This window comes from Eublepharis macularius, chromosome 12, assembly GCF_028583425.1.
Source record: "Eublepharis macularius isolate TG4126 chromosome 12, MPM_Emac_v1.0, whole genome shotgun sequence".
NCBI lineage: Eukaryota > Metazoa > Chordata > Lepidosauria > Squamata > Eublepharidae > Eublepharis > Eublepharis macularius.
The window spans coordinates 30,230,013-30,244,803 of NC_072801.1; the positions used below are offsets into that span (position 1 = coordinate 30,230,013).

Here is a 14,791-nt window from a genome sequence, read left to right on the forward strand (position 1 = left end):
GGTTTCTTTATAAGCTGTCCTGAATACCATCATTGGTAGAAAGGTGGGGTAAATATTTCTAAAGTAAGTAATTGTGAAATGCCTATCCGTGGGGTTAAAATATAAACATAAAAACTTTGTCTCCCTCCTTAGCATGTACTTACTGGGAGGTCTCACTGGCTGCGCCATTGTTGCTGCCCCCTGTGGAATGCCAGCAGCCTGATTCCCAGTGGGCTGTAGGGCTGGCTGGTTACCCAAGATACCTTGTTTATGTAAACGAGACCTCCGCTTTTCTTCTAGCTCCTTTTGTATTTTATAGATTTTCTCGGCCAATAAATGATAATATTCATCCTACAAAGGAAAAGTATATTAGGATTAGTTCTAACAGATATTTGAAAGATCCACAGATTCCAAATAATACTGTTTGATCATTTACGTTACATGAACAATTGTAATCTGAATCAGTAAGTTTTTCATAATTTGTGGTCTAGAAATACAAACATGGTATTATACGATTAGCAATACCAGGACCTGGCAGAATGACAATAGCTATTTTGAAGAATCCAACTCATTCAAGGTACAGAGACAAGATAAAAGACAGAGGTGGCATAGTACTTTATACTCATCCAATGTGGACAAGGAATAAACTATGAGGGAGTGGAGAATCTATTATGTTTTTATCCTGCCCGTTGTCCAAGGAGTTCAGGATAACATACCTGGTTCTCTACTCCTGCTGTTCAGGCAGGCATTACATTGGTGCAGAAGTGATTTTAAAAGCTGCTGGTCTGTACTTGTGTGGACTGTGGATTTTTTACTTCCATTTTATTTATTTAAACTTTTTTATTTTTAAATTTTTAACATGTAACATATAAAAATGTAATAAATATTCAACAGTTAAACTAGAGCGCTATTTACAAAAAACAAATCCCATACTGAGAGGCAAATGCTTTACAGAGTTTAATAAAGTAAAAGGTTCATGTATTTTTTTGGTACAGCAATCTCTGATGATGTATGATTTGAGATGTGGTCAAAATATGGAAACCATTACTTTCATTCATAGAATACAGTATTTACAGAGTATTTTAACTGACTATTTTAGCACATTTTCATATGTTTTTAAACTGCTGTGAGTGTACTTTTACCAAAAAACCAAGTCAAAATGTTTCAGTAAATAACTACATTTCTCATAGCAATCTAAGTATAAAATCTTGCCGAACTGTGCACAGGATTGACCTCCCATGTCAACAGGCAAGTTAAACTGAAAGAAAAACTGGTGAAAGAAAGGCTTCCTTTTCTAAACCAGAATCATAAAATGGAACTCAGTTTTACAAAACTGAAAAGGCTGATGTTGTGACATTTTAGCTTTCACCACTTTACCCAATACATCCTTAACAAAAGAGCATTTAATTTTTGTGCATCAAACATTGGCTCACAAATCTAAGCACTTGTCCAATAGATAACATACCCTACTGTTAGCTGATTCATACATATCACCTTCCACTTTCCTAGCATAAGCCACCAGATTCTCCATTCGGCGATCTTTCAATGCAGCTGGGTCAGGAGTGGGAAAGATGGCTTGTACGCTACGTAAAGAAAACATGCAAATCCCTTTTTAATTACACAGCTAGAAATCCTCTACTTTCCATCTACATTATGCAAACAAACAAAAACTCTCCAAAATTGAAGAGACTCAAACGTTACCAGCCCACTTCTTTCCATTTCACGATTCAAGTCATGCACCATATCTGATACGAAAGTATTAAAAAATGGGGATTAGAAGGGGGAAATCACTTCTACAATTTCCCCATCATCTACCAAGAAAAGTGAAATGAGACAGAATTTGGGAAGAAATTATTTCATGAAATGCTTTCTCTTACAGTGAAGGGTAACCAATTCTCAGTTTTATCCTTACAGCACTCTACTATGTCCTCAATGTCACCGCCATCCCACAATTCAAATCTAAGAATTAGCACTACAGTTCAAGAGCAACTTCCCCAGTCACAGCAAGTACTTACAGTTTATGGACTAAGTGATTGCGCAGATCCTGAGTAACGTGTTCATGCCATGCTTTCCTCATCCCAGTACTTGAAGGTGGTGCAGCTGTTGGCATAGAGCCACCAAGATTTCCTACACTGCCAGAATTTGAGCCATCATTCATTAAAGGGCTGAAGGACAGAAAAATGTAAGAGATTATGAAGTGTGCTAACCACCCTTCATTGCATACCATATTAATTTTTGAGAATCCCTAATTACTGTTTCAATAATTAAGCAATTAAATAACCAAGTACATCAATATAAGGAAAATAAATTAGGTGGTGGTGGTAAGAAAGCGCAATATGAAACAATAATGAGCAACAGTATGACTAGCATTATTTCCAAAATTTAAAAATATTACCAAACAAAAATACTCAATGACTATTTCAGATGCAGCTTACTTTGTTGGGCCAAGTGAAGTCGGAAGAGCCGTTTCTGAGATCATGCTAGCTTGCTGGTCTGTTAATCCTCCTGCAGCCAGATTCATTTGATTAGCTCCTTTGGAACAAGATTAGCTTTCATTAATTCAGTTGGAATATCAAAGAATTCACACTTTTAAATGACCACTGTTTACATTTTAATTGTATGACAAAAAGGTATACGGTAACTGGAAGTTACTGCAACTGTGTTTTACCAAGACTATATTTGTTCAAATGCTTGTTAGAATCATGTTCCCAGTATGGAACCTGACGATATCAAATAATGATGAAACCATTCAGCAGTTTCTGTTTAACACCAAACTTAAGTGAATATTTTCAAATAGGAGACTAAGTAGGAAACCTTAGAGGAGGGACTGGTAACTCAAAATGGCTCTGCAAGCAACAGAAGTCAACCAGCAAGGTTTGCCAAATAATTTTTAAAAGCTTGCACATGATACAACTAGTCAAAGACAGGTTATGTTTTGCACCAAGATTCCACGCGAAGAAGTTCATCTGTAGCAGTTCCATTGCCTTTATTGTTCCACGCTCCATACGCTCATATATGCTAGCATATCTGTGCTTAAATAGCAGCCTTACTTATCCAGAAGGATGACCTGATTTACTATTTTGAATGCCCCTTAAGGTTCTGTTTTTTCATGATTCAAACACAATGCAAATATATTTGAGTAAAGAGTCGCCTGAGTTATTTGTAACTGGTTACTATTACCACCAGTTTTCCTTTATCACTTCCTCCACATACCCAATGCATTTATGGTCCGCATTTGTTGATGGGTCTGAGGCTGGGCAGTTTGCTGGCCTTGTACTTGCGGTTGCAATGGAGTCTGTGGCTGATTTCCATAGGGCAAGCCAAGAGCAGCATAAGCTCGCTGCATGGAGCTGGGGTCAATTGGGTTAGGGTTACTTAGGGATGGAGTTGTTGGCTGGCTTGCTCCAGATGCAACAGAATTCTGGATTCCATTACCAGGGGATCCAAGGAGCGCTACAAAAAAAGTAAAGAAAAAAGAAACAAAACAAAACATGAATGGCATTTCTTTACCATAAAAACAATGCATACACTAATGTTCAAGGTTTAACATACCGAGTGGAGAAATGGTGTAATCAAAAAGTAAATAAGGAAGTGATCTTAATCCCAGTTCCAAGTCCTCAAGCATCACAAAAAATATTTGTTTCAGCCCTCTGTTTTTAATAAATAGGAGTTTTGTGATACCTTAAAAGACTAACTAGCTTTTATTCTAGCATAAACTTTAATGGACTGCAGCCTACTTCTTTGAAAGCAGGCAATGGGTCCTCACTAGGCAGATCATATGGAAATATGAAGAGAGAAAAATGGTATACAGCAAGATCCAGGGCTGTAAAATGCAGGAGATGTAGTTATGTAAAATGCATATGCAATCAAAATAGAGACCATTCACCAAAGCAGTAACTGGTGATAACTTGATTTCCATAAACTACACTAGGCTTGTTTATATATAATTGAAGATTCTATGGCCCTAGCTTATATGTAAACTCCTTTGACCTCTACACCCATCACCATGCTTTCCACTACAACCCTGAGTACACTACACAATCCTGGGGTTGGATCCACTGCAAAATCTGCACTTGAACTAGAGCTCTTGTGCAAGCAGAAACACAAGTAAAGGACCGCAGTAGCTGGCTGCATTAGACCTACTGTATCCCCAATTGCATTTCTGCCAGTGAAAGATCTTATGCAACCAATTTCTGGGCACTGTAATACATATGGAGGAAAGCACTAAGTGTTCCATAAGATCTTGTGCAAGCAGATCTATGTTAAATCACTTATGTTTCCTCTTGCGTATTGCTAGATTCCAAGCTACTGTTAACTGCCATGTACTATCCAGTTCCTTGGAAAGGGACACCTCCAGAATTTACATTAGACATTCTTGTCATACAATAGAAATGTAAGTGAAGAAGGAGGTCAACAAGCCCTAACTGATGCCCAGAAAAAGCCTACTACAGCAGTGTCTCTTATCTAATGTGGCATCCAAGCAACAGTAGATGCAAATTATCTTACCTGCAAAAGAATCACAGCAGACTGCCAAGAAAAACAGGTTGCTTGCCTGTAACTGGTGTTCCTGAGTGGTCATCTGAGTACATTCACTGATGCGCAGAGTATTCAGAACCTTTGAGAGCTAATCTTGGAAATGTCTTTTGATACTTGCCCTGCCCGGGTCAGAGCAATGCATAAGATGTGCATACCCAGAATGGACAGAACAATGAGTCATACTCAGTTCTTTCTACTGTTGCAACATTAAAATCATACTTGTTGTGGGTAAGGAGGAAGAGGCATATGATGGCACAAACAACCACTTAAAGAACACCAGTTACAGGTTGGCAACCCCTTGTTTTTCTTTGTAGTCACTATACATCACACTAATAGGAGGAAAACGCAGTCCTCTGAGCACAAATATCAATCAGGTAATGCTGGATGAAAGTGTAAGTGTGAGACCATGTGACCACTCTACACAAGTCTATGATCAGCACTCCCGTAGAGGAGGCCATGGAAGCTGCAACTGACCAAGCAGAATGGGCCACTGCTCCTTGTGGCACCAGCCTGTGTGCTAACAGTATAAAAGAAATTATCCACTTAGTAAAGTGTTGAGGAGACAATGGAAGCTCCTTCTAAATTAAGATCCTTCCCAAAAGAGCCTGTTTGGTCTGTACAGAACACCAAGGCTCAGCATACAGAAGTGAGTGCAGCAGGTTTTCAGCACCTGCAGAAGAATTCTTAAAGTAAACTAGCAGGCTAAGGTAATGGTTGGCATGGAAACTGGCAAAAAGTTAAAGTTAAGTCAATGTATAACTTTACAGGGGTGATGACAACATAGATACGGAGCACGTGACTTCCAGGTGCATATCTCATTTGCCCTTCTAGCAGAATCAATAGAAACAGTCTTAAGAGAGAGAAGTTTCAGATTGTATGTTGCCACTGGTTGAAGTTGTGAAGGGATTAATTGTGTAACACCTCCCACCCACCCCCCACATACACAACAGAAGTAAATACAAAGTTGGATAAAGTCTTGCCACACCTCTGAAAAGTAGGAAAAGAAGAAACAGAATGACCCACCATCAGCCACTTATTTGCTGAAATAGCAGCTATTGAGAAATAAGTGAGAAGGGAGCACTGAATATTGGAAATGCCAAGATTTGATGGTGAATTGAAGTTACTTGCAGTGTTGTAACAGATGGTGCAATGAACCTGCAAGTTCTTGAGATTTATTGACATAAACCACATTTTCTACTACAGCATTGAAAGAATGATAGCAAGAGATACCACACATAACTGGGGCGTACTCCAGTGAATAAACTATTCCATTGAGAAGGAAAAATGGGAGGCACCTAAAGAGGCAAGGGTGCTCTATAAATAGCTTTGTAATGAGCTGAGAATTAAAAAGGACACATTTGAGTAAAGGGAAGGAGGGCATACGACAAAGGATGAACATAAACAACTAGCCAGTGCAGACAGGGAGAATGTTAGGAAGGCTAAAAGCTCACTAGGAGCTTACACTAGCAAGAAATGCCAAACACAACAAAAAAGTGATCTTTGGTTATATTCAAAGCAAGAAAAAGAACAAATAGTAGGTCCACTGCAATTAGAGGAAAGTGGAATATAAACAGGTGATAGAGGGTAGAACTGCTCAACTGCTACTCTACCTTCATCTACTCATGCAAAGGAAACATGCTCAACCTGGTGAAAATAAAAACACATGATGAAGGAAGGGAGCTGTAGCCTAGGATAGCAATGGGGTGGTACATTAACACCAAACATCTTTAAATGAAATCAACATCCTCAGGGCCAGATGAATTGCATCCTAGGATAGTAAAGGAACTTGCAGATGTAATCTCAGAGCATCTGTCTATAATCTTTGAGAATTCTTGGAGAACAAGTCAGGTGCCAAAAGTCTGGAGGCAGGCAAACAGAGTTCCTGTCTTTAAGAAGGGGGAAAAGGTGGATCCAGGTAACTACTGACCTGACAGCTTGATGTCCATATTAGAAAGCTTCTAGAATACATTATCAAGCAGTCAGTCCTTGAAGATTTAGAAAAGAAAGCTGTGAGTACCAAGAGCCAACACAAGTTCTTCAAGAACAAGTCACGTCAGACTAATCTCATCTGCTTTTTTGATAGAATTACTACTTTGGTAGATCAGGGGAATAATGTGGACATAACTTTTCTTTCTTTCAGTACAGCTTTTGGGTAAGGTTCTGCATAATATTCTTGTTGACAAGCTGGTAAAATGCAGTTTAAAAGCTGCTACTATTAGATGAATTTGTAACTGGTTAACAGATCACACCCAAAGAGTGGTTGGTAAATGGTTCCTCATCCTCTTAGAGAGGAATGACAAGTGCAGTGCCTCAGGGATCTGTCCTAGGCCCTGTGATGTTCATCATCTTTATAAATGACTTGGATGAAGTCATAAAGGGAATGCTCATTAAATATGCTGATTAGGGGTGTGCAATACATGTTTCCAATTCGGGAAAAATACCCAAATCAGACCCAATTTGCAAAGATTTGGGATTTCTGAATCGGCCCCAGCGTGCTGGGTCCGTTTCAGAAACCCCGAATCAAAGATTCCCGAAGCGATTTGTATCGCTTCAGGAAGCTTCGGGTCAAGGGGCATTTTAACCCCCGAATAAACTGCTTGGTGGCGAGTTCCCCACCAGGCAACTGAGTCTAACCGGCAGGGTTAAAAATGCCCCTTTCCATACTGTTGCGCAGTGGCACAGAAAGAGGCATTTTAACTCCCGAATCAGCTGCTTGGTGGCAAGTTTCCCGCCAGGCAGCCAAGTCAAGCCAGCTGCGCAGCACCATGGAAAGGGGCATTTAACCCTGCCAGCTAGACTCGGCTGCCTGGTGGGGAAGTTGCCGCCAAGCAGCTGATTTGGGGGTTTAAATGCAAGTAAAGCCTGCAGCTCCGTTGCATCCTTTGTCCACTGCAGAAGGAGTCGGGGGATTCCCTGGCCCTTGGTGCAGCGGGCCAAGTGAGCATTCTCTGGAGGGGCTACAGAATAAAGCCTACAGCCCTGTCAGCTGCTGGCGAAACATCAGGAACTACAGTGCCAAGACCACGGCGATACAGCCCGGAAAATCCACAACAACCAATTTCAGAAGCGGCTTGCCACTTTGGAAATAGCTTATTTCCAACTTTTTTCGGAATTTCTGAAGTGGGAAATCTGAACTTTTTTTTCTTGCACACTCCTACTGATACTCCTACTGATCACACTACTGATGATACTAAATTGGGAGGGGTAGCTAATACAGCAGAAGAGAGAATCAAGATTCAGGATGAACCTGACAGGCTGGAAAGGTGGGTTGAAAGAAAATGAATTTCAACAAAGATAAATGTAATGTTATGTATTTAAGCAGAAAAAAATCATATGCATAATTATAGGAAGGGTGAGACTTGTCTTTGCAGTGGCACATGTTAAAAGGATCAAAGTGTTTTAGCAGACCATACACTGAACATGAGTCAGCAGTGTGATTAAAAAAGGGAATGCAATTTTGGGGCTGTGTCAACAGAAATATACAGTGCCCAGATCACATGAGGTGACAGTATCACTTTACACTGCTCTGGTTAGACCTCATTTAAAGTACTGTGTTCAGTTCTGAGCACCACAGTTTAAGAAGGATGTTGACAAGCTGGAATGTGTCCAAAGGAGGGCTACCAAGATGGTGAAGAGTCTGGAGAGCAACTCCTATGAGAAAAGGCTGAAGGAGTTGGGTACATTTAGCATGGAGAGAAGACAACTGAGAGATGATATGATAGCCATCTTCAAATATTTGAAAGGCTGTCACATAGAGGATGAAATAGAGTTGTTTTCTGTTCCTCCAGAAGGTCAGATTAGAACCAATGGGTTAAAATTAAACTTAAAGATTTCTCTACTAAATATTAGGAAGAAATGCTTGGAGATTTCACAGTGGAACAAGCTTCCTTGGGAGGTGGTAGGCTCTCTTTCTTTGGAGGTTTCTAACCCCAGGTAGATGGCCATCTGTCAGCAGTGCTGGTTCTATGACTCAGCATGAACTTAAGCAGTTTGTAAGAAGGAGGGCAGGAAGGTATGAGCCAGCACTTAGCTCTCACAAGCCTTTCTTATGTGCCTGGGGTAATGCCAATCGCCACTTTGGGGTCAAGAAGGAATTTTCTTCCTGGTCACATTGGCCAGGGATCCTGGTGGTTTTTTGCCTGCACTGTGCAGGGGCTTAGACTAGATGGCCCTTGACCATCTACGGGGGTACCTTCCAGCTCTATGATTCCTCTGATCATGGATGGAGATCTCCATCTCTCTGGAGAATAACAAAGTATCCAAAGTATCCAAAACAGACTCCTTTACCACGTTGAAAAGGGTGTATGTGACCTTCAACAAGAGAAAGAAAACTTCATGACAGCATTGCATGGCTTTGTAGCAACAAAGATACTGGATGGTTGAAAAATACTGAATTCTATAGCACATCTCATCTTCACAATAGTTAGCATCTAATAGTCTTGAGCAATACTCTCCCTTGTCATTAAATGGTCCTTCAGAGTTTGCATGCAAGAGAAAAATTGATTAAATTGATCAAAGGCTACACTTTGATGCCAAGGAAGGCTTAAGAGCACTGGGACAATGCCTGAGATTTAGAAAATGGTTTCTTAGGCCCATTGCACATGGCACACATTAAACCAGCACTTCTGAGTATTCATGCTGATCAGTACTGAATCAGCTTGGGCTCCTGGTGTTCTGCACTGCACAACTTCAAGGAGATTTGGTGTCTGTTTTTTCATTCTACACAAGTTGAGAGGTGTCTGTTGGAAGCTGCCTTTTGTGGGGACTGGAGCCAACGTCATTTAAAAAAAATCTTTTCTATTACCGTTCCTTGGACCCAGTGGTCTCATACAGCTGCTGAGAGTTTATGTTTAGACAGTTGTTTATGTTTATGGTGTCGGATTTGATTTGGACTTCCCCGACACCCGCCTACGGGACTGATTCTGAGGCAAATTAGGAGCTCGGTATGGATACTGGTTCCTATATGGCTGGAACCAGTAAGAATGGTACTCTCTCCTGGGCTGGTAGCTCCTAATGACTGGACTGCGACAGAAGAAGGTACGGCCTGACAACTGCAGCAGCACACCATAAGATCCTGCAGTCTGCCTGGGTTTTTTTCATTTTTGATAAGTAGTTATCAGTAGCTTCCGAGAATAAAGTATTCCCTTCAAATGCCATGTCTTCAATCTTGTTTGTCGTTTCCACGAGCTAAGCAGTTGCTCGTAGCCATGCATGCCTTCGGAGAACAACAGCCGTATTTAGACCTCTAGCAGCAATATCCAATAAGTGTCTGCTGGTACTGATCAGCTGCTTAGATAGGACAATGGCCTCATCACAGATGAGTTTGGCTAATACCTCCTTCTCTTCAGGCAATTCCTCAAGGTAAGTGGCCATCTTGTCCCACAGGAAGATCTGATAACTACTCATGATGGCTAAAAAATTAGCCATCTTAATCATGAGGGCAGAACGCAAGTAATACTTCTTGCCCACGGTATCCAGTTTACGACCCTCCTTGCCAGCAGGTGTAGCGAGACTGCCTTGTCTCTGGCATGCCTCGAACTCCTCCACTATCATGGAGGATGCTGGAGGGTGCAAAAACAAATACGGACATTTATCTTCCTTGACCTTATAGAGGACTTCCACTTCCTTTGCCGTAGCAGGAATGGACAGAGGCTTTTGGTGCAGTTCATCCATTATTTCAACAAAGCCCTCTATCATTAGGAAGGCCACCACCTCTAGGGTGTCAGTATATGTGTTTCAGGATACTGTTCTGAGATTTTGGTTGAGGAGCTGATACATCTATGTCCAGCGATTTAGCCATGCGCATTATCTGCTAGGCGTACAGCTTGTAATCAATAGCAGGTAACCTCTCAGACTCCGCCAATATTTCCTCAGGGGGCGGTTCAGATGTGAAGCTGGGACTCTGCCCGGATCCGAGAGGTTCGGCCTTCAACTCCGACTCTGAGCCCCCGTCTTGGCGTCGAAGGTCAGACCCTTTGGTACCACATCAGTTCCGAGCCGCGGGATCTGCTTTGGGTAGACCTGGGCACTCCTGGAAATGGACACGGTGGGAAATAGTCCCAGTACTGCGGGTAGCCAGGCATAGGATAGGGTGGAGACCAAGGTGGCTTCCAGTATCAAGATCTCTCATCGGAACTAGATCACCGTTTCCAACGCTTGGCTCTATCGGAACCTTCGGTCAAAGCTATCGACGCTGAGCTCAACCTCTGTTTCGACGCCAGGGAAAGAGTCTGCCTAGGCGATTCAGGTAACGGCATCGGAATTGGTGAAAGCTTCTCGCTTGCGAGACTAATGCTTATTCTTATCCTTGTGTTTGCGCAGTCTCAAGGTCGATGCTTCCATTCTGGCCGGAACCAGGGACTTCGACCTTCCACTTGCCAGCGTTGAGACATCTCCCTCCAGCCGTATCATGCTGGCTCCAGAGCAGGCTGAGGCTATAGTATCTCGGGACCGAGATCGTGGCCAGCTTCGGTCCTTCGGAATCGATGGATCCGACGGCTGGTCTGCAGGTGTTGGATCTGATGCCGACACTTCCATCAGGGATCCAGAGTCCGAATGTTTAGCTCACTCCGCCAGGACAGATTTCTTTACTGCCATGCTTGTGAAGACAGACTTCACCTTATTCCATAACATCACCTTCAGCCTTGAGGCTCAGTCTCCTCGCGCATTGGGGGTGAACAACTGGCAATGTTTGCACTGTTTGACCATATGCCCATCCCCCAGGCAGACCAGGCATAGTGAGTGACCATCAGTCCTGGCCATCTTCGTTCCACAGCCCTCACATTTTTTAAAGAGTGACTTGTCCTCCATAGGGACGGTTGTAAAAGTTGTGCTCAGCCACGAACGGGAAAGGGCGAGGGGAGGAGAAGTCAACTTACCCCCTCCGAACTCCACAATAATTCTAAACTATTATAACTATCTAAACACTAAACTATTAACAACAACTGTAAACTCTAACAATTTGACTACAAACATGAAGCCTTGCTGAGAAACCGTCTGCTCCTTGCATCAGGTAGAAAACGAACGGAGGGAATGGGGGGTGGCCTCCTCGCCACGTGACCATTTCAGCGGGAAAAGCTGGCTGGAAGCGGTACCTGCCCCCCCCCGGTTAGCCTAAAAGCTTGAGAATCCAGCTCCGGATGGCTGGCCTGTGCAAGCGCAGACCCCTATATGGGACTGCACTGAAGACTGTAAATCAGGGGTGGGGAACCTTTTCTCCATGGAGAGCCAAGTTTATGTTTTGTCCCGCACGGGGAGCTCCCTTTCTCCCACACACGTGACGTCGCTCCCGGAAATGACATCATCACGCAGCATGCGTTATGATGTCACTTCTAGGAGCAACGTCACGCGTGCGGGAGAAAGGGTGCTTGTGTTCCCTTTCTCCCTACCGCCACCGCTGCGGGCTGCTTGTGGCGACAGCAGCCGCAGCAGCTCTTTCGACAGTGCCAGAGCCCCCCGTTACCGCCGCCACCACTTGCTCTTGCCGCCGCGGCGCAGGCCACTTTCACCAGCGCTGTGGACCGCTCGCAGCAGTGGCAGTGAGCGGTGCTGGCAACAGCAGGCAGCGGCAGCAGCAAGAGAGGCCTGCTTTCACTGCCGCTGCCACTTGCTCTCACGGTGTGGGAGTGCGCCCCCCTCCAAGTGGCTAAGTGGGAGTGGGGGGGGAAGGGTGGGATCGGGGGATCCGCCCGCTGTATTCGACTGCAGCGCTGCTGTTCATCCACAGCTCCACCGCTCATCTCTTTCCACGGACTAGTCCAAATGACTTCGCGGGCCGTATACAGCCCGCGGGCCAGACCTTCCCCACCCCAGCCGTAGATGAACATTGGGATACGAACTAGTAAAGGAATGCCAACTGCAAAGACTGAACACTCTTCTTGACCTTACTGATATACTTTTATAATCCAGATGTTTTAAACAAGTTTCAATCAGACATCTTAGCTCGGCAAGATTTACTCAGCGCATGTGTCATAATGCTGCTATGTTGGAACCCAGTGTGTCCACCATCCCCCCGATTCTCCCTGTCCCTGTATTTGCTGATTGGGCAGTCCCATACCCACCATTTTTTAAAAAAAAAATCCAGCGAGGCAATTGGCGAAGTTCTGAGGGGAAACCTACAAAGTACTTTTTGCACTTGTTCTAATTACTAGCAGATTGTTCTGGTATGGTTTGAATTGTCTGCTTGGAGTAAAACGGTGCCTCTCTGCCACAGCATGTTAAAATGCTGCTGTCCAAACAAAACATCGTTCTCATTGGCCTCCTCACATCACATGACTGTGTTCTGAAATGAGGACGAGTCCTCCACCCTCATTTCCAAATCACCATGAACATGAGCCCCATTTGTCAAGAAAGGAAATAAAGAAGTAAACTCAAGAAGTGATCAGCGGGGAATATGGACTGACATCAGGGAATGGGACAGATATTGTGCTTAAAGGAGTAGAATGCACGAATGACATAGCATTGCAAATCTTCCCTAATTAAAAAAAGGAGGGGGGAGTTGGATGCTTAGTTTTTGGGGGCTTGTTTCCTAACAAACAGCGGGTCAGATGATAAAAATGTAATTTGCAGGCAGTTTGGAAGGTTTGCAAGGTTGTGAATTTGCAGTCTTGATTTCACAATACAGCAGTATGAGAAATGACATTGTAATGTTACGACTCTTGCCTCATTTTACAAAAATAAATATAAAGAGGGAGTGTGTGGAGAACGGGGATGGAGGGAGTGGTTTCCACTGGGTGGCCAACCAATCAGTGCCCAGGAGAGAAGTTGTACAGGATTAAAAATTTCGCTCACACATAAGATGCATCAGAAGCAACTCAACAGTGGCTTCAAAAATTTTTTTGTCGTATAAGCACAAGGAAAAAAGTTGCAGGAATGCCGGGGATAGTTCAATTCTGCATCTCATGCCTCCCTTGCTCATGTGGAACTCTGGAGATCAAGAGAAGCAGAATGAAATCTGAATCGCTGTAAACAGAATGGAGTTTAGACATCAAAGTCAGAGAGTTCCTAGCACAGGGGCAGTCTGAAGGAGAATCAGATGTTTGGCTTCCAAGAGGGCAATACCATTGCTAATGTCTTTGTTTCTGTGGTCATGCTGACCCACCAGTCAGCAGACCCCAACTTCTGATCACACTCTAAGGTAATGGCAGTTTCAGTCCAAAAAAGACCCTCCCCATCAAAGTAAAGGTTCCAGATCCCAGGTCCTGCCTGTGGGGATAAGGCAGCTGATCAACTAATTGTTTCCGATCAGGGGGACTTAGCCCTGATCCACAACTTGATGTGCTTTGAAAATTCTATCACCTCATTACAGCTCCCCTCTTACTGAGTGGTAGATGTTCTAAAAGGAAAACGTTTGCTTCAAAACACAAATTGGTATCTCACTGTCTCCTGAAGCAATGAGCAAAGTTGAACTTGGTTACTCCTTTCTTCTTGCTCTTTACTGCATCTGACTTGTCTACTTTGCAGTCTTTATTACACCTAGTGTTAATCTTCTATTTTGTATGTTGGGTACACTAAACTCAGGGGAGGAGAGGGACACAGTTTAAGTCCCAGTACAGCCACATTGCTTACCTGTAATACTACCCTCTTTGGCTTTCTAGTCATTCTCCTCCTCTTTGAGGCAGGAAGATTAAAATTAATCCAAGGTAGGACAGAGATACTCTCAGATCTTCTGGTAGCAGCAGTTACTACAAAGTTTGATATGGGTCCCCTCAGTGGCATCAAATGGCGACTTAGGATAGCTGAGGAGTTTTCCCCAACATCCCAGGACCTCAAGGGAACTGGGCTTGTGAGTCCATTCCTTCATACCCTTCAATGTTACTTGCATCTGACAATCAACATGCTCCACTATGACCCAAATATTACTTTATTCTAAGACCCTGAATCAATTAAATTTTCACCGACACCTGGTGATTAGCTAGAATCATCATATTCAGCATAGCATACTGAATGCACGAGTTCAATTAGTCAACAGTTTTATACAGATTACTGCATCAGTAAGTCATACAGCTCTAATCTTCACCACCAAAACTGTTACAGATGCCTATTTACCACTAACTTATACTGATGAATGCTACCCCAGTGCAATTAGGGTAAGATTTCTTGCACTTTCTAACACAGGAACTCTTTTACATCTTCCGAATTAGTATGTAATTTTAATTGTGCAAACATGCCAACAAGACCAAATGACATCTCAATGCAAACATCTTCTAAACTAATATAACACAGAAAGTGCACACGTGGTGGTTTTACATATATACCGTTTTTAAAGAAAATTACG

At 43.0% G+C, this 14,791-nt stretch overlaps 1 protein-coding gene across 3 annotated transcripts in view; it reads right to left on the bottom strand.

Annotated features, from left to right (window-relative positions):
• Positions 1–14,791, bottom strand: part of CREBBP (CREB binding protein) — a 166,115-nt gene that overhangs the window by 79,451 nt on the left and 71,873 nt on the right. For all 3 annotated transcript variants that reach the window (XM_054995489.1, XM_054995488.1, XM_054995487.1), the window contains 5 exons: positions 3,193–3,432; positions 2,415–2,511; positions 1,995–2,144; positions 1,445–1,562; positions 144–330 (listed from right to left, as the gene is read on the bottom strand). In XM_054995489.1, the coding sequence (XP_054851464.1) occupies positions 144–330; positions 1,445–1,562; positions 1,995–2,144; positions 2,415–2,511; positions 3,193–3,432 (792 nt within the window). The remainder of the gene's footprint in view (positions 1–143; positions 331–1,444; positions 1,563–1,994; positions 2,145–2,414; positions 2,512–3,192; positions 3,433–14,791) is intronic.